The 25,598-nt window shown below is 41.3% G+C and overlaps 1 protein-coding gene across 1 annotated transcript in view; it reads left to right on the plus strand.

Moving 5' to 3' along the window:
• The window catches only part of tmc6b (transmembrane channel-like 6b), a 119,525-nt gene that overhangs the window by 25,212 nt on the left and 68,715 nt on the right, over positions 1-25,598 (plus strand). Inside the window, exons 7-20 of the mRNA XM_056241784.1 lie at positions 4,784-5,047; positions 6,092-6,279; positions 7,372-7,516; positions 8,196-8,351; positions 12,155-12,351; positions 13,893-13,983; positions 15,654-15,751; positions 15,857-15,952; positions 16,051-16,126; positions 16,440-16,573; positions 20,323-20,499; positions 21,095-21,173; positions 21,266-21,361; positions 22,957-23,022. Of these exons, the coding sequence (XP_056097759.1) occupies positions 4,784-5,047; positions 6,092-6,279; positions 7,372-7,516; positions 8,196-8,351; positions 12,155-12,351; positions 13,893-13,983; positions 15,654-15,751; positions 15,857-15,952; positions 16,051-16,126; positions 16,440-16,573; positions 20,323-20,499; positions 21,095-21,173; positions 21,266-21,361; positions 22,957-22,974 (1,815 nt within the window). The 3' untranslated portion in view covers positions 22,975-23,022. The remainder of the gene's footprint in view (positions 1-4,783; positions 5,048-6,091; positions 6,280-7,371; positions 7,517-8,195; positions 8,352-12,154; positions 12,352-13,892; positions 13,984-15,653; positions 15,752-15,856; positions 15,953-16,050; positions 16,127-16,439; positions 16,574-20,322; positions 20,500-21,094; positions 21,174-21,265; positions 21,362-22,956; positions 23,023-25,598) is intronic.

A 25,598-nucleotide genomic window follows, 5' to 3' on the forward strand; every position in this document is an offset into this window, starting at 1 on the left:
CAGTCACGGGTCAAACTTGAGTGCTGGAGTGGCTATTCTTTTTTCAAATAATTTGAACTTGAGAATTTTGTCAACTGAAGAGATAGAAAAGGGTAGAGTTTTAATGGTTGCTGGGGAGATAAATGACTTAAAATTTATTTTCATAAATGTTTATGCTCCAAACAATGGCTCAGATCGTGTGGAAGTTTTTGGGAAGTTGCAGAGTGCATTAAGAAAATGTGATAATGATTCTTGCATAATAATGGGTGGGGATTGGAATTGCACTACAAATTTTCTGTTAGACAGGAACAGAGAGGAGTCTCATCCACCGTCTAGTAATGCTCTTCAGAATATTATTAATGAGTTTGACTTGATGGATGTGTGGAGGAACATGAATAAGAGAATTAGACAGTATACATGGGTTAAAATACTAGATTCTAATGTAACTGGAGCAAGATTAGATCGAATATATATAAGTAAAACAAGCATGAATAGAGTATCTAATGCTAACATTTTCCCTACCGGGTTTTCGGATCATCATATTGCAATCATAGATTTTAACATTATTACTTTAACACGCCCCAAGTTCTATTGGCATTTCAACACTAAGTTGCTGCAGGATAGGTCTTTTTGTGAAAAGTTTGGTGATTTTTGGAAATTGTGGAAGTTGAATAAAGGTAATTTTGAAAAAATAGCACAATGGTGGGAGGTGGGGAAAACACAGATAAAGGTTTTTTGTCAAAATTTTTCCTACAATACTACTGTGTGTGTTAAAAAGAAAATTGAGCAGTTGGAGAAGGAAATTATTGATATGGAAAATGTGATTGATGTAAATGTTTTGGGTGTATCTAATGATTTAAGGAATAAGAAACTTGAATTAAGATCCATCTTAGAGGAAAGAGCGAAGGGCGCTTTAATTCGAGCAAGAATTTCTTCTATCAAGGACATTGACTCTCCCACTTCTTATTTTTTTAATCTGGAGCGGAAAGTTGCACAGCAAAAGCGCATACTTCACCTGCGCAAGGAAAATGAAATCTTAACATCTAATCCGACAGAAATGAGGAAAATGGCTATGGATTTTTATGCTGACTTGTATGGACATACTGACTGTGATTCTGAGAACATGGCACAACTATTACAAGGACTTCCAAAGTTGCAACCTGGGGATAAGAAAAAGCTTGACACCATGATCAGCCTTAACGAGCTTTCAGATGCAGTTCAGCAGCTCTCCACAGGGCGTGCGCCAGGAATAGATGGTTTGCCTGCTGAATTTTACAAGACTTTTTGGACTGTTTTAGGTGAAGATTTTTATGAAGTTTGTTGTGAATGTTTTGAAAAGGGAATGTTACCATCTAGCTGTCAGAGGGCTGTGATCTCCCTTTTACCAAAAAATGGAGATCTGGGTTTTTTAAAAAATTGGCGCCCTGTTTCTTTGATGTGCTCGGACTATAAAATATTGGCAAAAGTTTTAGCCAATAGGTTAAAAAAATACTTGCACATTGTGGTCAAAGGAGAACAAACTTATTGTATTCCGGGTCGTACAATCATGGACAATCTGTTTTTAATAAGAGATGTTATTGATGTGTCTATTATTGAAAATTGCAATGTTGGATTTCTGTCTATTGATCAGGAGAAAGCTTTTGATCGGGTGGGTCATGAGTACATTTTTAAAGTCTTGGAGTCTTTTGGGTTCGGGAATTGTTTTATTTCATGGATCAAGTTATTGTATAAAGGGGCTTCAATAATGCTTAAGATGGGGAATGGTTTGACTTATCCATTGCCGGTGAAAAGAGGTATTCGACAAGGGTGTCCTCTCTCAGGCCAACTCTATAGTCTAGCAATTGAGCCCCTGTTATGCAAATTAAGAAATGGTTTAAAGGGTTTTGTAGTTCCAGGTGACCCTAGGGAGTCGAGATGCTTTGTGTCGGTTTATGCTGACGATGTAACTATTTTTGTTACTGAGCAAGAAGATATACAAATTTTATGTGAGAGTTTGGATGTTTATGAGAAAGCGTCTACAGCTAAGGTCAATTGGGGGAAAAGTAATGGTTTTATTGTGGGCCAGTGGGGAAATGGTGGGCCACCTCCACTTCCTGGGGGATTGCATTGGGGAAGAGAAGGTATAAAAATTCTCGGAGTGTTTTTAGGAGTAGAAAACTATAGAAAAAAGAATTGGGAGGGTTTGCTGGAGAAGGTGTCTGCTAAGTTGTCTAAATGGAAATGGCTATTGCCAGAGCTATCCTATAGGGGTAGAGTTTTGGTTACAAATAACCTGGCCGCCTCCATGTTATGGCACAGACTCAACGTTTTAGAGCCACCAGATGACATTGTCAAAAGTATCCAGAGAAAGTTGGTGGAGTTCTTTTGGTCAGGACAGCATTGGATTCCTGCGTCAGCTCTATATCTTCCAACTCAAGAGGGGGGACAAGGTCTGATCGAAATAAGGAGCAGGATCAACACCTTTCGGTTGCAGGCAGCGCAGAGACTTTTGTATGAGGAGGACGTAGGGTGGACGGGTGTGGCATGCGCTCTGTTGAGAGGAACATCGAATCTGGGATACGACAAGCAGCTGTTTTTACTGCAAGTTAATGAGCTGGATTTGAATCATGTGACTTCATTCTACCAGTCCATGCTAAAGGTGTGGAACAGGACGTTTTCTGTGACCAGAGAGATTTTGCGACCCCAGGACTGGATTATGGGAGAACCCCTGTTTCATAACTCTTTGATACAAACAAACATTTTGTCCTCAAGCAGTGTGAGGAACTGTCTGGTCAGAGCGGGGTGTACGAAGATCGAACATCTAAGGGATGACAATGGGTGGATGACGGCAGTTTCAATTCAGCACAAGACAGGATTACGTTCTTTACGTCTGGTGGGTCGGATGCTGGATGAAGTGCGCTCAGCGCTGCCTGGAGCCTGCAGAGAAGCATTGGGAGCGCCTTCGCAGGGATGGAGCTACAGGTTTCCAGCAATACGGGTCTCTGCTGCACTGGAGAGGGCGGAGGGTGAAGACTCCTTTGTGTCCTTTAAAACTCCAGAGTTGGGATTATTTCAAGATCTTGGCAAAAAGGCATTATACATTGTGTGTGTTAAAGTGTCTCATCAAACTGTTTTGAGAAGAGTTAAAACATGGAGGTGGACAGAAGTGTTTGGGCCAGGCTTCAGAGGATGCTGGAGATCTCTGTACAAACCTCCTATTGAGAAGCGTACAGCAGATTTACAGTGGAGACTGATGTATGGTATAATAGCTACGAACAGACACGTGGCGCACCTGAATCCAGAAGTAGGGAGGGAATGTCCTTTTTGTGGAACGGAGGAAACGGTTGATCACTTGTTTATCCATTGTGGGAGGTTAGGAGGTCTTTTTAACTTTTTAGAGGTTTGTTTTGAAAGAATGGGTGAGGAATTTTCCTATCAAGTTTTTATTAGTGGTCCAAAGTACAAAGTCAGCGATAGAAGAAAAGTGGTTTTGTTAAATTACTTTTTGGGAACAGCCAAGATGGCAATTTGGAAGACACGTAAAAACAGGATCTTGGGAGCTGGTTCAGTTGATGCAGAGAGAGTTCTGAAGGGGATGGTGGCTGCTCGGATTAAAATTGAGTTTGCTTATTTCAAATTAGTTAATAATATTATGGATTTTTCTGCATTGTGGTCAGTGGGAAGTTTTTTGTGTGAGGTTGGGGAGGATGAAATGTTGGTTTTAAAGATGTAATGAAAGGGCTGTAATCTGTATTGATTGGATTGTGTTTTAATTTATTTTTAATTTATTTATGTTTTTGCAGTTTTTTTTTTTGGGTGAAATATTGGAATGATATATGATAAATGATCAAATAAATATGTTTTTAAGCCTCTCTCTATCACTCTCTATCACTCTCTATCACTCTCTCTCTCTCTCTCTCTCTCTCTATCACTCTCTATCACTCTCTCTCACTCTATCACTGTCTCTCTCACTCTCTCTCACTCTATCACTCTCTCTCTCACTCTCTCTCACTCTATCACTCTCTCTCACTCTCTCACTCTCTCTCACTCTATCACTCTCTCTCTCACTCTCTCTCTCTCTATCACTCTCTATCACTCTCTATCACTCTCTCTCTCTCTATCACTCTCTATCACTCTCTATCACTCTCTCTCACTCTCTCACTCTCTCTCACTCTATCACTCTCTATCACTCTCTCTCTCTCTCTATCACTCTCTATCACTCTCTATCACTCTCTCTCTCTCTATCACTCTCTATCACTCTCTATCACTCTCTCTCACTCTATCACTGTCTCTCTCACTCTCTCTCACTCTATCACTCTCTCTCTCACTCTCTCTCACTCTATAACTTCCCAACTGTATGATCCATGAAGCTGAATATTGGTATCCATCTTCTTTGTTGGGCATTCTAACATATTCTCTAACATGACTCGGATACTTTTTGCATTGTGTGAAAATGAATATGAGACCCTGGATCACATTAATAGCCAACTATACATTGTATGGCTCAAAATTCAATTAGTCAATAGTCAATATTAATGCCAAAAATCATTAGGATATTAAGGAAAAATCATGTTCCATGAAGATATTTTGTAAATTTCCTACCATAAATATATAAAACATGTATTTTTGTGAGTGAATGCAGCACAATCGCCAACATGAATGCCGAATATTATCATATCCTAACAAACCATACATCAATGGAAAGCTTATTTATTCAGCTTTCAGATGATGTATAAATCTCAATTTTAAAAAAGGGTCCAGGGTCACACACATGTGAATGTGCCTCTAGGTGGCGCTGTAGTAACAGCTGTGTGTCGTCCGTCAGGCGGTGCGCCACGGCTGGTACGGCTGGCTGTCGTTCCTGTCCTCGCTCCAGCTGTGGCAAACGGCTCTGAAGTGTGTCGGCGGTCACTTCGGGACGGGCGTCCTGTCGTATTTCCTCTTCCTCCGAACGCTCCTCTTCTTCAACGTCTTCCTGTTCCTGGTCACGGGTTTGTTCCTGGTGGTTCCTCAGGCCGTCGTGGTTCCGGACCGGGACCAGAACACCAGCGTCACGAGCTTGTGGGGGCTGGAGGTGCTGACGGGCGCCGTGAGTTCAGAAACACACACACACACACTTATACACTCTGATATTCACAAATGTCAAACTTTAACTACGGTTTGCAATGTGGAACAAACATTACAGGTCAAAAGTTTGGAATAATTACGTTTTTTTTTATGTTTTTGAAACAGTCTCTTCTGCTCAAGGCTGTATTTATTTGATAAAAAAATATTAAAATATTATTACAATGTAAATCAGCTGTTTTCTATGTGAATATATAATAAAGTGTAATTTATTCCTGTGATCAAAGCTGAATTTCAGCATCATTACTCCAGTCTTCAGTGTCACATGATCCTTCAGAAATCACTCTAATATGAGGATCTGATGATCAAGACACATTTATGATTATTATCAGTGTTGGAAACAGTGACACATTTTATTTTTCAGGATTCTTTGATGAATAGAAAGTTCAAAAGTTCTGCATTTATTTGAAATAGAAGCTTTTGTAACATTATAAATATGTTTGTCACTTTTGATCAATTTAAAGCGTGCTTGATGAATAAAAGTATTTTTATATATATATTTATATACATTTATACTTACTGACCCCAAACTGTTCAATGGTAGTGAATCAGTTTCCACAAATGCTCTGACATCAAAATATAGCTGAAATATAGCTTATAATAACTTAAAATAAATAAATCATTAAAATAGTAATTCAAAATGACCAGAATTCAGATTGATTTTTAAATCAGTTCATAAAAAGTTTGCATGAAATCAAAATTGACCTTATTTATTTTTGTATTTATTTTGGTCTCATCTTTTTACAGTTTCTTTATTCAAAATGTCATAACTTATCATAAAGTTTCAAATGTATCTTTGATAAAGGCCACGTTGCAGTTCAGCCAATCACATTCAGATCTGCTTCCATTCCTGCATGAAATGCTCACTTGTTACAATCAACAATCACAACAGTGTTTATTTATTTGATTTATTTATCCTTTATTTAACCAGGTAAATCCCACTGAGATTTCACTATTGTGTGTGTGTGTGTGTGTGTGTGTGTGTGTGTGTGTGTGTGTGTGTGCTCAGGGTTATTTCTCAGACTCTCTGCTGTATTACGGTTACTACAGTCATCAAACACTACAAGCGAAACGCAGATGCTCTGGAACGGGGAACGGGACGTCGTGTGAATATGGACTGTCCTATAACATGCCTCTGGTCTACTTCTTCACCATCGGCGCTGCGTTCTTCATCACCTGCATCATCCTCGTCTACACGTGAGTCTCCTGACAACATCAACTTTACATTTCAACTCAGGAGAACAAGTCGGCATGAAAGTCGGAAGTTGCGCTGGTCTTCTCTCCTCTATTGTGTCGTATATCAGAGTGAAACGCTTCTGGAACAAGAACACATGTGGGCGGGGCTTGATTGTGTCTGTGGGGAGTTGATTGGCTGGTTGGATGGTTGTGGTTTGCTATTGGCTGATCTCATGTGAGTGACAGGTTATAGCCCCGCCCTCGTCATCAGAGAAGAGAAGAGATGCTGAAGAGGAACTGATTCTGATTCAACATTATTAACACAATAGTGATGATGTGCACCTATAAATCATTTACAATAAACACTGCAAAGACTTAAACTTAAACTTTTTTAAAGTGCAGGAAATGCATGAACTGTACAGTAGAATGTGTGTCAAATGCATTAACGCAATGTAAATATACACTAACGGCCAAAAGTTTGGAATAATTACGATTTAATGTTCACTAAGGATGAATTTATTTGATCAAAAATACTGTAAAAATATTATTCCAATGTAAAATAACGGTGAATATACAGTAAAGTGTCATTTATTCCTGTGATCAAAGCTGAATTTTCAGCATCATTACTCCAGTCTTCAGTCATGGTTTACACAAAAATATAAAGCAACAAAAACTTTTTTTTATAACTTTATAACTTCAAATAAGAATCAATATTATTAATTGAGCACCAAAAATAATACATAATAATAATTGAGCATCAGATCCTCATATTAGAGTGATTTCTGAAGGATCATGTGACACTGAAGACTGGAGTAATGATGCTGAAATTCAGCTTTGATCACAGGAATAAATTACACTTTACTGTATATTCACATAGAAAACAGCTGATTTACACTGGAGTAATATTACACTGTTTTACTGTATTTATGATCAAATAAACGCAGCCTTGACTTCTTTTATTAAAAACATTAAAGTTTTGGCTTGTAGTGTATGCAAATGCAAATGTTTTTACATTCCTGCATGACAGCAAAAACCGACTGTGTTTATAGTAATACTGTCCTCGTGGCTGAAGTCGTGGAATACACTGGCTCTCTGTGTGTGTTTGTGTTCCAGCATGTCCAAGTCCTTCGGCCAGAGCTTTCGCATCGATAAATCTAAAGGCCTGTTGGCCATAAAGGTGTTCAGCTCGTGGGACTTTAAAGTCAGCAAGAAAAGCTCCGTCAGACTCCAGCGAGCGAACATCGGCACACAGCTCAAGGTCAGAACACACTCACACACACATTCTCACACACACTCTCTCACACACACTCACACACAGACACACAGCTCAAGGTCAGAACACACACACACACACACACACACACACACTCTCTCTCACACACACACACACACAGACACACAGCTCAATGTCAGAACACACACACACTCTCTCACACACATACACACACACGTATGGCACACTTCAGCTCTGTTATCTAGCGATTTAATATTAAGTGATAAATAATTCTGTATTATGAATTTTAAGGCCAGACAAGTAATATGGTGAGGTAAATTTGTAAAGAAAGACACGCCTGCGCACATATATATTATATACAATATATATATATATACAAACCTCATATCTATAGACTAAACACGTGATGCGCATGTGTGCGGCGTCAGCGTTTCCACAGGTTTGCGTTTTTAAAGCTTGCGCAGAGATAAAAAAAAATTAATAACTAATGATCTTTGCAACGGAAGTGAATCATTTAAAAATAACTTTATCTGGACAATAACTTTATTCTAGAGCTGCTGTAAAGCCAAACAATCTCTGTTACTGTAATCTCCTGTTATCACTGTAAAGCTGCTGTGAAACTCTATATTGTCACAGCGCTGTATAAATGAAGGAGACGTGTGTGTGTGTGTGTGTGTGTGTGTGTGTGTGTGTGTGTGTGTAGGAGCTGGTGGCAGAAGTGAACCGTGAGGAGCTGAAGTTCTCTGTTCTCCAGCGCTTGTTCCGGGTCTTCATCCACATGCTGGCGTGGCTCATGTGTTTGGGAAGCACGCTGGCGTGTGTTCTGGCCGTCTTCTACTTCTCTGAACACATGCACAAGGTACGAGATTAACACACGCATGCACAAGGTACGAGATTAACACACACATGCACAAGGTACGAGATTAACACACGCATGCACAAGGTACGAGATTAACACACACATGCACAAGGTACGGGATTAACACACGCATGCACAAGGTACGAGATTAACACACACATGCACAAGGTACGAGATTAACACACGCATGCACAAGGTACGAGATTAACACACACATGCACAAGGTACGGGATTAACACACACATGCACAAGGTACGAGATTAACACACATGCACAAGGTACGAGATTAACACACGCATGCACAAGGTACGAGATTAACACACGCATGCACAAGGTACGAGATTAACACACGCATGCACAAGGTACGAGATTAACACACACATGCACAAGGTACGAGATTAACACACGCATGCACAAGGTACGAGATTAACACACACATGCACAAGGTACGGGATTAACACACACATGCACAAGGTACGAGATTAACACACATGCACAAGGTACGAGATTAACACACGCATGCACAAGGTACGAGATTAACACACTCATGCACAAGGTACGAGATTAACACACACATGCACAAGGTACGAGATTAACACACACATGCACAAGGTACGAGATTAACACACGCATGCACAAGGTACGAGATTAACACACGCATGCACAAGGTACGAGATTAACACACGCATGCACAAGGTACGAGATTAACACACGCATGCACAAGGTACGAGATTAACACACACATGCACAAGGTACGAGATTAACACACACATGCACAAGGTACGAGATTAACACACACATGCACAAGGTACGGGATTAACACACGCATGCACAAGGTACGGGATTAACACACGCATGCACAAGGTACGAGATTAACATACGCATGCACAAGGTACGGGATTAACACACGCATGCACAAGGTACGAGATTAACACACATGCACAAGGTACGGGATTAACACACACATGCACAAGGTACGAGATTAACACACGCATGCACAAGGTACGAGATTAACACACACATGCACAAGGTACGAGATTAACACACACATGCACAAGGTACGGGATTAACACACGCATGCACAAGGTACGGGATTAACACACACATGCACAAGGTACGGGATTAACACACGCATGCACAAGGTACGGGATTAACACACACATGCACAAGGTACGAGATTAACACACGCATGCACAAGGTACGGGATTAACACACGCATGCACAAGGTACGGGATTAACACACACATGCACAAGGTACGAGATTAACACACGCATGCACAAGGTACGAGATTAACACACGCATGCACAAGGTACGAGATTAACACACGCATGCACAAGGTACGAGATTAACACACACATGCACAAGGTACGGGATTAACACACACATGCACAAGGTACGGGATTAACACACACATGCACAAGGTACGGGATTAACACACGCATGCACAAGGTACGAGATTAACACACGCATGCACAAGGTACGAGATTAACACACGCATGCACAAGGTACGAGATTAACACACGCATGCACAAGGTACGAGATTAACACACACATGCACAAGGTACGAGATTAACACACGCATGCACAAGGTACGAGATTAACACACACATGCACAAGGTACGGGATTAACACACACATGCACAAGGTACGAGATTAACACACATGCACAAGGTACGAGATTAACACACGCATGCACAAGGTACGAGATTAACACACTCATGCACAAGGTACGAGATTAACACACACATGCACAAGGTACGAGATTAACACACACATGCACAAGGTACGAGATTAACACACGCATGCACAAGGTACGAGATTAACACACGCATGCACAAGGTACGAGATTAACACACGCATGCACAAGGTACGAGATTAACACACGCATGCACAAGGTACGAGATTAACACACACATGCACAAGGTACGGGATTAACACACACATGCACAAGGTACGAGATTAACACACACATGCACAAGGTACGAGATTAGATTAACACACACATGCACAAGGTACGAGATTAACACACGCATGCACAAGGTACGAGATTAACACACGCATGCACAAGGTACGAGATTAACACACACATGCACAAGGTACGAGATTAACACACATGCACAAGGTACGGGATTAACACACACATGCACAAGGTACGAGATTAACACACACATGCACAAGGTACGAGATTAACACACACATGCACAAGGTACGAGATTAACACACGCATGCACAAGGTACGAGATTAACACACACATGCACAAGGTACGAGATTAACACACACATGCACAAGGTACGGGATTAACACACGCATGCACAAGGTACGAGATTAACACACGCATGCACAAGGTACGAGATTAACACACGCATGCACAAGGTACGAGATTAACACACACATGCACAAGGTACGAGATTAACACACATGCACAAGGTACGGGATTAACACACACATGCACAAGGTACGAGATTAACACACGCATGCACAAGGTACGAGATTAACACACACATGCACAAGGTACGAGATTAACACACACATGCACAAGGTACGGGATTAACACACGCATGCACAAGGTACGGGATTAACACACGCATGCACAAGGTACGAGATTAACACACGCATGCACAAGGTACGGGATTAACACACGCATGCACAAGGTACGAGATTAACACACATGCACAAGGTACGGGATTAACACACACATGCACAAGGTACGAGATTAACACACGCATGCACAAGGTACGAGATTAACACACACATGCACAAGGTACGAGATTAACACACACATGCACAAGGTACGGGATTAACACACGCATGCACAAGGTACGGGATTAACACACACATGCACAAGGTACGGGATTAACACACGCATGCACAAGGTACGGGATTAACACACACATGCACAAGGTACGAGATTAACACACGCATGCACAAGGTACGGGATTAACACACGCATGCACAAGGTACGGGATTAACACACACATGCACAAGGTACGGGATTAACACACGCATGCACAAGGTACGGGATTAACACACACATGCACAAGGTACGAGATTAACACACGCATGCACAAGGTACGGGATTAACACACGCATGCACAAGGTACGGGATTAACGCACGCATGCACAAGGTACGAGATTAACACACACATGCACAAGGTACGGGATTAACACACGCATGCACAAGGTACGGGATTAACACACACATGCACAAGGTACGAGATTAACACACGCATGCACAAGGTACGGGATTAACACACGCATGCACAAGGTACGGGATTAACACACGCATGCACAAGGTACGGGATTAACACACGCATGCACAAGGTACGAGATTAACACACGCATGCACAAGGTACGGGATTAACACACACATGCACAAGGTACGGGATTAACACACGCATGCACAAGGTATGGGATTAACACACACATGCACAAGATACGGGATTAACACACGCATGCACAAGGTACGGGATTAATATTTCACTGTAATATTGTAATACGATTAATATTTCACTGTTATAATACATAATCTACATAAGTTATTACTTTATATCATATTTTACATGGTGTATTTTAACAGTGTCGTTCAATAAAACCCATATGATATTTGAACCAATTTTTATTGCTTGTTAGTATATATTTGTATTTTAAGTCATTTTAAAGGCTGTTGTTAACTTGTTTTTTTTTATTACCACAAATTTTTATCCGATTAATCGATAAAATACTCTATTCCTAAGATAATGTGTATCTGCATATGCCTGTGCACGAGAGCGGGAACGGCGGCTCAAGCTGAGATGTGTGTAGTTGCAGAAAGCCGCTGAAGCGCGCTCGCGCACGGGACCGGGCTCGTCTGACGGGCTGCTGCTGAAGGAGGCGAGTCTGCTGGCCGTTCCCGTCCTCGTGTCCGGCATCAACCTGATCCTGCCGGGGTTCTTCAACGCCGTGGCCTGGATGGAGGAGTACGATTCTCCCAGCATGCTCAACTACGTCTCCATTGGCAGGTAGAGCTACGGCAGAACTCCACACACACTTCCACTCGGAGCTTCCCGAAGCACTCCTACACGCCTTCCTGAAGCTCCACATCAAGGGGCCGAAATCTTCCTCTGAGCCCGGGCCCACACTCACGACTCACACCTAGAGGAGATCGAGCGTTTCCTGAGCGTTTCCTGAGCGTCTTCTGAGCGTTTCCTGAGCGTTTCCTGAGCGTTTCCTGAGCGTTTCCTGAGCGTTTCCTGAGCGTCTCCTGAGCGTCTTCGGTGCGTTTCCTGAGCGTTTCCTGAGCGTCTTCTGTGCGTTTCCTGAGCGTTTCCTGAGCGTTTTCTGAGCTTTACTGAGCGTTTCCTGAGCGTCTTTTGTGCGTTTCCTGAGCGTTTCCTGAGCGTTTCCTGAGCGTTTCCTGAGCGTTTCCTGAGCGTTTCCTGAGCGTTTCCTGAGCGTTTCCTGAGCGTTTCCTGAGCGTTTACTGAGCGTTTCCTGAGCGTTTCCTGAGCGTTTCCTGAGCGTTTCCTGAGCGTTTCCTGAGCGTTTCCTGAGCGTTTCCTGAGCGTTTCCTGAGCGTTTCCTCGGCGTCTTCTGTGCGTTTCCTGAGCGTTTCCTGAGCGTTTCCTGAACGTCTTCTGTGCGTTTCTGACCGTCTACTGTCTATTAAACTTTTTTTTATTGACAATAATTGTCAATAAAACAATTCTGAGCGTTTCCTGAGCGTTTCCTGAACGTCTTCTGTGCGTTTCTGACCGTCTACTGTCTATTAAACTTTTTTTTATTGACAATAATTGTCAATAAAACAATCCTGAGTGTTTCCTGAGCGTTTCCTGAGCGTTTCCTGAACGTTTCCTGAGCGTTTCCTGAGCGTCTTCTGTCCGTTTCCTGAGCGTCTTCTGTCCGTTTCCTGAGCGTCTTCTGTGCGTTTCCTGAGCGTTTCCTGAGCGTTTCCTGAACGTCTTCTGTGCGTTTCTGACCGTCTACTGTCTATTAAACTTTTTTTTTTATTGACAATAATTGTCAATAAAACAATTCTGAGCGTTTCCTGAGCGTTTCCTGAGCGTTTCCTGAGCGTTTTCTGAGCGTTTCCTGAACGTCTTCTGTGCGTTTCTGACCGTCTACTGTCTATTAAACTTTTTTTTATTGACAATAATTGTTTTCATTAAAAATTGTTTTGTTTATTTACATTTTGTATTAAATTAAGTTAAATGATTTTCCCAAACAACATATGGTCATGAAGGAAGTAGCTGACTTTTTTTTCTTTCTTTTTTTTTCTCCCTTCCTCCTCCCTTCCTTTTTCCTCTTTCCTCCCTCTCCTGTATTAATTTTGAAATTATGTATTCAAAATACTTGCATTGAGTCGTCGAGTAAGTTTTTGCAGTGCGATGACGTAAAAGCTTTTGACTCTATAAAAAGGGAAACTAACAATCTCAAATCTTATAAAACAGTTTCTACATGGAGATTTGAAAGGGACTTCACCAGGAAGCATCTGTTGCACTGATTAACTTCATGTGTTGTTAAATGCTTTTCTTATATTCATCATGTATGATGTGTGTCGCAGGAACCTGTTGTTGAAAGTGAGTGTGTTGGGAGTGCTGTGCCATCATTGGTTGGGTCGCGTGGCATCAGACCCCAAGACGCTGGGCTTACAGGTGAGGTTTCAACTAAAAACGTAAAACTTTTTATGTGTTTTGGCCGTTTGTTTACACGACAGTGGTGTTTTTGGTGCCTGAAAACAAAGAAACTTTCAAAGTGCAAGTTTTTGAGAACAGTCTCCGTGTAAACAACAAAAACGTGAATCTCTGAAGACGATGATGTCATGCACATGCGTGTTACGTGTTCAGTCTTCAGTGTTTCATCGCCATCTAGTGGCCTGGCAGCAGAATGCAGCGTTTTTAGTCGTTTTTGCGGTTCCGTGTGAATGGGGATCGTTTTGACAATGTACTGTACACGAAAAACTCAAAGGTAAAACTTCCCCGATTTAAGCATATCGTTGTTGTGTAAACGTATCCTGAGTGCAGGGCGGTATACCGGTTCATTGCGAATACCGGTGTTTATTTTTGTTATGATATGCGTTATGATTTTGGCGCGACACTGTTTGAGAAGGTCTTTTCACTGTTCACTGGTGATGCACTGGTTGATGATTGTTTTGATGATGGTTTTGATGGTGGTGGTGATGGTGGTTTTGATGCTGGTGATGATGGTTTTGATGGTGGATTTGATGATGGTTTTGATGGTGGCGGTGATGGTTTTGATGTGATGGTGATGGTTTTGATGGTGATGGTTTTGATGTGATGGTGGTGGGGATGGTTTTGATGTGGTGATGGTTTTGATGTTGGTTTTGATGTTGGTTTTGATAGTGGTGATGATGGTTTTGATGGTGGATTTGATGGTTTTGATGGTGGTGATGATGGTTTTGATGGTGGGGATGATGGTTTTGATGGTGGATTTGATGGTGGGTTTGATGGTTATGATGTTGTTTTTGATGGTGGGGATGATGGTTTTGATGGTTTTGATGGTGGATTTGATGGTTTTGATGGTGGATTTGATGGTTTTGATGGTGGTGATGATGGTTTTGATGGTGGGGATGATGGTTTTGATGGTGGATTTGATGGTGGGTTTGATGGTTATGATGTTGTTTTTGATGGTGGGGATGATGGTTTTGATGGTTTTGATGGTGGATTTGATGGTTTTGATGGTGGGTTTGATGGTTATGATGATGGTTTTGATGGTGGTGGTGATGAAGGTTTTGATGTTGGTGATGATGGTTTTGATGGTGGTGATGATGGTTTTGATGGTGGATTTGATGGTTTTGATGGTGGTTTTGGTTTTGATGGTGGATTTGATGGTTTTAATGTTGGTTTTGGTTTTGATGGTGGATTTGATAGTGGTGATGATGGTTTTGATGGTGGGGATGATGGTTTTGATGGTTTTGATGGTGGATTTGATGGTTTTGATGATGGATTTGATGGTTTTGATGTTGGTTTTGATGGTGGTGGTGATGAAGGTTTTGATGTTGGTGATGATGGTTTTGATGGTTTTGATGGTGGATTTGATGGTTTTGATGGTGGTTTTGGTTTTGATGGTGGATTTGATGGTTTTGATGGTGGTTTTGGTTTTGATGGTTTTTATGGTGGATTTGATGGTTTTGATGGTAGATTTGATGGTTTTGATGGTGGATTTGATGGTTTTGATGGTGGTTTTGGTTTTGATGGTGGATTTGATGGTTTTGATGGTGGTTTTGGTTTTTATGGTTTTTATGGTGGATTTGATGGTTTTGATGGTAGATTTGATGGTTTTGATGGTGGTTTTGCTGTTTCAGTGCTGGGAGAGTTTCGTCGGTCAGGAACTGTACCGCTTCCTCCTGATGGACTTCATCTTCATGTTGCTGGACACTTTCTTTGGAGAGTTTCTGTGGAGGTGAGCAGCTGATCATATACAGTATGAGCTCACGATTGTTGTTGCTAATAATTAAAAAATGTAATTGGGCTGAAATCATTTTTGTTGTGTGTTTCTCTCTGTCAGGTTGTTTTCTCAGAAAGCTCTGAAGAGGAAGAGGAAACCCGTGTTTGATATCGCGAGGAATGTTCTGGAGCTCATCTATGGACAAACTCTGGCCTGGTAAACATCCATCATTACCTGACTGTAACTGACTGTTGGTCAGTGATGTGATATAACAGCACGTGTATGTGTGTGTGTGTGTGTGTGTGTGTGTGTAGGTTGGGCGTATTGTTCTCTCCTCTCCTGCCTGTGGTTCAGATTATTAAACTGCTGTTTCTCTTCTACATGAAAAAGGTTTGTTTGTCTGCTCACAATCATCAACATCATTTATTGTGTTTGTTTAGACAAATAACCTGCAGGATTTTTTTTTTTAACAATGACTCATAAGAATCATTTGTGAACCGATTCACTAGAATGATTCGGAGGAATCATTTGCGAACCGAATCACTAGAATGATTCAGAATAATTATTTGCAAACCGATTCACTGGAATGATTCGGAGGAATCATTTGCGAACCGATTCGCTGGAATGATTCGGAGGAATCATTTGTGAGCCGATTCACTGGAATGATTGGAACTGGTCTGTGATTGTGGTGTGTGTGTCGCAGGTCAGTCTGATGATGAACTGTCAGGCGTCGGGAAAGCCGTGGCGAGCCTCTCAGATGACCACCATCTTCATCACACTCCTGTGCTTCCCGTCGTTCCTGGGCGCCTCCGTGTGTGTGACCTACACCATGTGGACGTGAGTGTGTGTGTGAGAGAGAGAGAGAGAATGTGTGTGTTAGAGAGAGAGAGAGAGTATGTGTGTGAGAGAGAAAGTGTGAGAGTGAGTGTGTGTGTATGTGTGTGTGTCTGAGTGTGTGTTTGTGAGAGTGCGTGTTTGTGAGATTGTGTGTGTAAGTGTGTGAGAGAGTGTGTGAGAGTGTATGTGTGTGTGAGTGTGTTTGTGTGTGACAGAGTGTGTATGTGTGTGTGTGAGAGAGAGAAAGTGTGTGTGTGTGTGTGTGAGAGAGAGAGTATGTGTGTGTGTGTGTGTGTGTGAGACAGTGTGTGTGTGTGTGTGTGTGTGTGTGTGTGTGAGAGAGAGAGATCCTATGAAATGCGCCGCTGGGAATTTTTATGCGGATGTTGATCCAGACGCTCCTGAAAATGTTGCACTGACCTTCAACCCCATGAGAAGCAGTTCCTCTCCATATAGAGCGCATACACACACACACACACACACACACACACACACCTGTCAGCTCCGCTGCTCCAGAACTATTTTCCATGTATTCTCCACTATGGGGATTTTAAGGAGAATCACAACACTACAGACTTTGATTTGAAGCAAAAAATATATTTGAAAATCTGACCAGTGAGGGAAAGAACTATAATCCCATGAACAGCAGATAAACATGATCGAGAAATAATAATCTACTCGTATACAAATGTTGATTAAATATATAAGTGCTTTATTGTCATTCCAACTAGAGATGCGCGGATGGGCTATTATTTCATCCGCAACCGCATCACAAAACTCATCATCCGTCCGCCATCCATCCGCACCAACATTTTTGACCAATTTTCAAATCCGCACCCGCCCGCCATCCGCTGATTGGGCGATACAAGGCGCTGCTGATGACAGCCGCGAGACTAGAAAGCTCTCATTATATCAGCAGTAAACTCCGTCTCCGATCGGCGCGCAGGGACAAAAATAAATAAATACCCTAAATTAAACGCACTTCGGCAAACCTGACCTTATCTGATAGGCTACTGTACAATATTTTCATTGTAGCCTAATAAAAAACACATTTTGGCACATAATTTCAACATGCTGCTATTATGGGGCGCCAACAATGTTACGTGACAGTTCTCCATTACAGACGCGAACACTCAGAAAGCGGCACTAAAAGACTTTCAAACTTTCACAGAGGCTTTCTTTAAAGGGATACTCCACTTTTTTTGGAAATAGGCTCATTTTACAACTCCCCCAGAGTTAAACTGTTGAGTTTTACCGTTTTTGAATCCATTCAGCCGATCTCCGGTTCTGGCGGTACCACTTTTAGCATAGCTTAGCATACATCATTGGAGTGGACAAGACCATTAGCATTTCTAAAGAAAAATGACCAAAGAGTTTTGATATTTTTCCTATTTAAAACTTGACTCTTCTGTAGTTACATCGTGGACTAAGACCGACGGAAAATGTAAATTGCGATTTTCTAGGCTGATATGGCTGAACTATACTCTCATTCCTGCGTAATAATCAAGAAACTTCACTGCCGTACCATGAGACCAGCAGGCGTAATGATATGACGCAGCGCCTGAAAATAGGCCACCTTCCGTCAACACAACGGAACTATTTTCAGGCGCTGCGTCATATCATTACGCCTGCTGGTCTCATGGTACGGCAGTGAAGTTTCTTGATTATTACGCAGGAATGAGAGTATAGTTCAGCCATATCAGCCTAGAAAATCGCAACTTTACATTTTCCGTCGGTCTTAGTGCACGATATAACTACAGAAGAGTCAAGTTTTAAATAGGAAAAATATCGAAACTCTTTGGTCATTTTTCTTTTAGAAATGCTAATGGTCTTGTCCACTCCAATGATGTATGCTAAGCTATGCTAAAAGTGGTACCGCCAGAACCGGAGATCGGCTGAATGGATTCAAAAACGGTAAAACTCAACAGTTTAACTCTGGGGGAGTTGTAAAATGAGCCTATTTCCAAAAAAAGTGGAGTATCCCTTTAAAGCGAATTTCGTTTTGTATTAATTTTATCTTCATTTTAATCCATGTTTCATTAACCAATTTCCTGGATTTAATAAATAGGCTAAAAAGTAAATAGTCTATCTTGATTGTTTAGGCTATTTTTCATTATAAAATATTAGGCTGTGTACAGTATACCGACATGGATCAATTATTAATATTAGATTTCATCTGTCTTTTGTAGGCATAGCTGATGGCGCACCAACGAAAAAGCCTATATACTGACTTCGGCGTTTCTATAATATCGAGGCTCTATAGTTTATTATATGATTGTTAGGCCTGTTGATGGTATAAAATGAATTGCACTGTGCCTGAAAAAGACGCACTCTCCGCTCTCTTCCCGTGCATTCAAAATTAACGGGAGTCTTCAGAACAGGCTCGTCCAGCACCGAACTTAGCTCCAATGTCAATCAACGTCTGGGCCACTTGGTGGAATCCTTTACCAGAAACAATATCGAACGGGCGCATATCAAGAGAGCGCACAACTTATTCCAGGCAACACTTTTCTGACCTTCTATTTCCTTTGTTTTTAATTCTCCTTTTTTGAGTTTGTCACGTACCTCCTTCGCCGGCGTTGCCATCTCTGATAACAACAAGCAGTCTCTGCATAGACTCGACTGATGAAAATGTGACTATTTCAAAGTGTGCGCGATTTTTTTTTTTTTGGATGTAGGTATAGTCGGATAACAATATTTAACAATGTATATTTTTCATTTGATTGGTTCAACCGCCCGCCACCCGCCCGAATTTAATTAAAATATTTTTTTTCGTCCCGTCATCCGCCCGATCCGCGGTTTATCCGCGGCTGTAACCGCCAACCGCACATCTCTAATTCCAACCATAGAACATAGAATGTATTACACATAAACTTTAAGACTTCAACGGTGAGTAAACGACGACAGAATTTTCACTTTTGGGTAAACTATACCTTTATTGGGTTTGTTATTAATATGGAAATATTAAATACATATTTTAATGACATGATACTCTAAATAAGAAACTAAAACTGCCAATAGGTGGCGGTAAATGCCTTCATGAGTGAGTCATTCATTCATTCGATTTGTTCAAACATCTGAATCATTCGTTTCATATTTAAAGTATAATTTCATTTTCCCCAATATTTCAGTATTCGTTATTAATCTACATTAATCGTTATTTATGCAAATGTACCTGCAGCGTAATATACATGTATGCGTCCCCTTACATTTAAAAAGGTTAGAAAAGCTCCACTTATAAAGCACTTCAAAAAGTGAAAGTATGAAAAAGTTATGGAAGTTTAAATTTACAGTAAATCAAATATACTGTCTTTTATATCAAATTTATTTTTTACTCTAAAATTACTATTAAAACAAAAGCCATATATCTAACCAAGTGTTCCAAATTTGAAGTTGATTTTACAAAAATTGAAGTTCCCATGAGATTTTAATCAGGCGTAATACCAAACACAGCCACCGGGCGACATACATTGCTTTGAGTTTAGTTGTGTGCATTCTGCCTTAACAAATTAATACATTTCTGTCCAAATATCAATTCTGTCAAAACATTTGGAACCTTGAGACTTAGACCTTTCGGACAATATGTGTTTTGAAAAGGTTTTGATCATAAATTATGAAATATGATGATGCCCAAAAGGGGAGGAGCCTTATAAAATAATTTAGAGTACCGTTTCTATGGTAACACAACGTTCATATCACCTCCTAATGGCTCTGCATGTCTGAGATCTGACGCACTCCTCCTGTCCCAGGGTGAAGCCGTCGGCCGGGTGCGGCCCGTTCCGGGGGCTGAACACCATGTTCCAGGCCGGGAAGTTGTGGGTCCAGGAGCTGGCGGCGGAGAATCCCAATCTGTCCTGGCTGGCCTCGGCTCACGCGTACCTGGTGGAAAACCCTCTCTTCCTGTTCCTGTGCGCCGCCATCTTCCTGTGAGTCTGCTTTAATCTCCGTTCTCGGCTCAGGTTCATTAGAGCATCAGCTTTGCCGCCTCGTATGGAAAGAAGACCGATGCAAACGAGTCGTCCAGTAAGAGTGAGTCATTTGAGACTCCAGCAGAACTCTCCAGTTAAAGGGACAGTTCCCCCAAAAATGAAAATTAGCCCATGATTTACTCTCCCTCAACTCATCCTAGGTGTGTATGACACTCTTCTTCAGACGAACACAATCAGAGTTATATTAAAAAACGACCTTTTTTAGAAGCAACAGGACATTTCTGAACGGTTAGTTGATGAGTTTATGCAGCTGATGTGGAGTTAACGATCTTCTAGTCATTGATTAGCATATTCTGTCATGATCATCTATAAAGCGTGTTCCGGGGGCGGGGCTTATGTAAATGTTAGTGTTTGTGATGTCACTAACCGGTGAAGAAGCTCATTGTAGTTCCTGCCAGCCGTTTGTTGTAGTCCTTAAAAAGTGATTTCTGTAAAAGCGAATCTCTCCCTTTGCTCTGAGCTTTGAGTCATCATGATCAACCGCCCCTTTAAAGCGATCTTTGGTGATTTTCCTTGTTTTGTGTGTTTGTAGGATAGTGATTTACTTCCACAGTCAGGTGGTCGACGGTCAGCGGAAGATCATCGAACTCCTTCAGGAACAGATTGAGAATGTGAGACAAAAGAATCAAACAATTATGTAACGATTGAATCATCTGTATGCAGCTGCGTAGCATGACATCACTTCCTGTTTCTGTTTATTCAGGAGGGCGGGGATAAGAAGTTTCTGATCACGCGGCTGCAGGACATCCATGAGCGCAAGCGTGTCGTTTCACCGCGCCGCGTACGAGGAGCCAGCGAGGTACTGAATCACTGAATCACTGAAATGATTCGAGTCAGAATCATGTGCTGAAATTATCCTTGGTTAAAGTGATTCAGTCCTAATAACTGTGTGATGAATCTTCCGGTTTATTATCCTTCACCCAAATGAAAACTATTACTTAAATTTTTTTAAGAAATAAAGATGAAATAAAATAAAATGATGATAGATGAAAATCGTAAACTAAACATGACAAAATGAAATAAGTTTGCTTTAAAAAAAAAAAAAATCAAATGTTTGTTTCTGCTTTTGTTTCGGTTTTGTACGTAATAGGGTGACCAGAAGTCCCGAAAAATTCGGGACAGTCCCGAAATCTAAGCTGTTGTCCCGAATCCCGAAACCGGCCTTAATTGTCCCGAAAATTATACTGAAGCAAAATCTTGATAAAACATTAAAAACTGTCCGTGGAAGTTGAGTCGTCCTGCTGCAGCCCCCTCAAGTTGCAGCAGCCGCGAGGACAGTGAATGTGCAGGCAGCCAGTCTAAACGCTCTTGACGCGCGAATGGATTCGTATATATAACTATACGCGGTAGGCGCGAATTTGACGCGCTATTCGCGTCTGGTGTGAACGCAGCATTAAAGGAGTGATTGATTGGTCGCAAAAAAATACTTCGGCCGGGCCTTAATGTCTGATGTCGGGTTACACTTGAAGCAAATCATCTACACAATTATTTAGTTTTCCTATTTAATGACCACAATTTAGTTGTAATAATAATTTTGGCATAAGGCTTATTAGCGTTAGGCTATAGCCTGAAAGGTCTGATTTAGCCTGTGCACTGTTACAACAGTAACACATTTTTTTCACAATGACATTTGAGTTCATGATTTTAATGTTTTTTATTTTTTTATTTTTTTTGTGGCAGACTAAAGACTAATGACAGACTGTTGATCTTTGAATAAAAATATATGTTTGGTTCATAACCAAAACATATTTTGAACCAAAACCTGACATATTGAACCAAACCAAAATATTATATATATATATATATATATAAGTAAAAAAAATATAAAAATATATTTAAAGTAAAAATTTAATTAAATTAAAAGTAAAAAAACTAGTTCTAAAGTATGGAAGGATTTATCATTTAAATAAAATAAAAAAGTTAATACATACATACAGTGATGAAAATTTTAAACGCATCATGGAATGTTGCAATAAATTAAAAAAATAATAATTAAATGTAAGCAAACAAGCAAGATAATAACCAACCAACTGCAAATAATAACTAAAACTGAAATACATTAAACTTGAAAAAAATTCAAATTGACAGAAAATGTAGCCGAAATGAAAATAAAAACGGAATATGTAATATGCTGATTCCTCTATAATGTGATAACAGCCGAGTGAGAGGACTCAGTGTTTGCTCTTGATCTGATTGGTCTTCAGTGTTTGCTCTTGATCTGATTGGTCGTCAGTGTTTGCTCTTGATCTGATTGGTCGTCAGTGTTTGCTCTTGATCTGATTGGTCTTCAGTGTTTGCTCTTGATCTGATTGGTCGTCAGTGTTTGCTCTTGATCTGATTGGTCGTCAGTGTTTGTTCGGGAGTGTTTGAGCGCTTGTTTACGTCTGGTTTCAGGACTCCAGTTATTCGTGACACTCATGATGAACTGAAGGAGACGCTGAGCAGTTCCTGCTGATGACCGAACGCTGTCACACACACAACACACACACACACACACACACACACACACACACACACACACACACACACACACACACACACTCACCATCATGAAGCACGTGATGAATTTTACTGTGAAAGATGGAAATAATTAACATAATAATTCACTGTTCCTCTCTCTGCCGCTCTCGGAAACTGGACCTTCCGTTTTATGTACTGTGATATTATTGATTTTTTTTAAATAAAATGTTTTATTATTATTAAACTTTGCTTTCTTAATTGTTTTGATTCTGTTATGCAAGTCTGAAACAACTAGTAAATATTTATGTATATATATGTATATTTATGTATATACACTCACCTAAAGGATTATTAGGAACACCACACTAATACTGTGTTTGACCCCCTTTCGCCTTCAGAACTGCCTTAATTCTACGTGGCATTGATTCAATAAGGTGCAGAAAGCATTCTTTAGAAATGTTGGCCCATATTGATAGGATAGCATCTTGCAGTTGATGGAGATTTGTGGGATGCACATCCAGGGCACGAAGCTCCCGTTCCACCACATCCCAAAGATGCTCTATTGGGTTGAGATCTGGTGACTGGGGGCCATTTTAGTACAGTGAACTCATTGTCATGTTCAAGAAACCAATTTGAAATGATTCGAGCTTTGTGACATGGTGCATTATCCTGCTGGAAGTAGCCATCAGAGGATGGGTACATGGTGGCCATAAAGGGATGGACATGGTCAGAAACAATGCTCAGGTAGGCCGTGGCATTTAAACGATGCCCAATTGGCACTAAGGGGCCTAAAGTGTGCCAGGAAAACATCCCCCACACCATTACACCACCACCACCAGCCTGCACAGTGGTAACAAGGCATGATGGATCCATGTTCTCATTCTGTTTACGCCAAATTCTGACTCTACCATCTGAATGTCTCAACAGAAATCGAGACTCATCAGACCAGGCAACATTTTTCCAGTCTTCAACTGTCCAATTTTGGTGAGCTCTTGCAAATTGTAGCCTCTTTTTCCTATTTGTAGTGGAGATGAGTGGTACCCGGTGGGGTCTTCTGCTGTTGTAGCCCATCCGCCTCAAGGTTGTGCGTGTTGTGGCTTCACAAATGCTTTGCTGCATACCTCGGTTGTAACGAGTGGTTATTTCAGTCAAAGTTGCTCTTCTATCAGCTTGAATCAGTCGGCCCATTCTCCTCTGACCTCTAGCATCAACAAGGCATTTTCGCCCACAGGACTGCCGCATACTGGATGTTTTTCCCTTTTCACACCATTCTTTGTAAACCCTAGAAATGGTTGTGCGTGAAAATCCCAGTAACTGAGCAGATTGTGAAATACTCAGACCGGCCCGTCTGGCACCAACAACCATGCCACGCTCAAAATTGCTTAAATCACCTTTCTTTCCCATTCTGACATTCAGTTTGGAGTTCAGGAGATTGTCTTGACCAGGACCACACCCCTAAATGCATTGAAGCAACTGCCATGTGATTGGTTGATTAGATAATTGCATTGAGAAATTGAACAGGTGTTCCTAATAATCCTTTAGGTGAGTGTATATGTGTATATACACTCACCGGCCACTTTATTAGGTACACCTGTCCAACTGCTCGTTAACACTTAATTTCTAAGCAGCCAATCACATGGCGGCAACTCAGTGCATTTAGGCATGTAGACATGGTCAAGACAATCTCCTGCAGTTCAAACCGAGCATCAGTATGGGGAAGAAAGTTGATTTGAGTGACTTTGAACGTGGCATGATTGTTGGTGCCAGAAGGGCTGGTCTGAGTATTTCAGAAACTGCTAATCTACTGGGATTTTCACGCACAACCATCTCTAGGGTTTACAGAGAATGGTCCGAAAAAGAAAAAACATCCAGTGAGCGGCAGTCCTGTGGGCGGAAATGCCTTGTTGATGCCAGAGGTCAGAGGAGAATGGCCAGACTGGTTCGAGCTGATAGAAGGGCAACAGTGACTGAAATAACCACTCGTTACAACCGAGGTATGCAGCAAAGCATTTGTGAAGCCACAACACGCACAACCTTGAGGCGGATGGGCTACAACAGCAGAAGACTCCACCGGGTACCACTCATCTCCACTACAAATAGGAAAAAGAGGCTACAATTTGCAAGAGCTCACCAAAATTGAACAGTTGAAGACTGGAAAAATGTTGCCTGGTCTGATGAGTCTCGATTTCTGTTGAGACATTCAGATGGTAGAGTCAGAATTTGGCGTAAACAGAATGAGAACATGGAACCATCATGCCTTGTTACCACTGTGCAGGCTGGTGGTGGTGGTGTAATGGTGTGGGGGATGTTTTCCTGGCACACTTTAGGCCCCTTAGTGCCAATTGGGCATCGTTTAAATGCCACGGCCTACCTGAGCATTGTTTCTGACCATGTCCATCCCTTTATGGCCACCATGTACCCATCCTCTGATGGCTACTTCCAGCATGTCACAAAGCTCTAATCATTTCAAATTGGTTTCTTGAACATGACAATGAGTTCACTGTACTAAAATGGCCTCCACAGTCACCAGATCTCAACCCAATAGAGCATCTTTGGGATGTGGTGGAACGGGAGAT

Source organism: Rhinichthys klamathensis, unplaced genomic scaffold, assembly GCF_029890125.1.
Source record: "Rhinichthys klamathensis goyatoka isolate OS25496 unplaced genomic scaffold, OSU_Roscu_1.1 h1tg000672l_1, whole genome shotgun sequence".
NCBI classification, from domain to species: domain Eukaryota; kingdom Metazoa; phylum Chordata; class Actinopteri; order Cypriniformes; family Leuciscidae; genus Rhinichthys; species Rhinichthys klamathensis.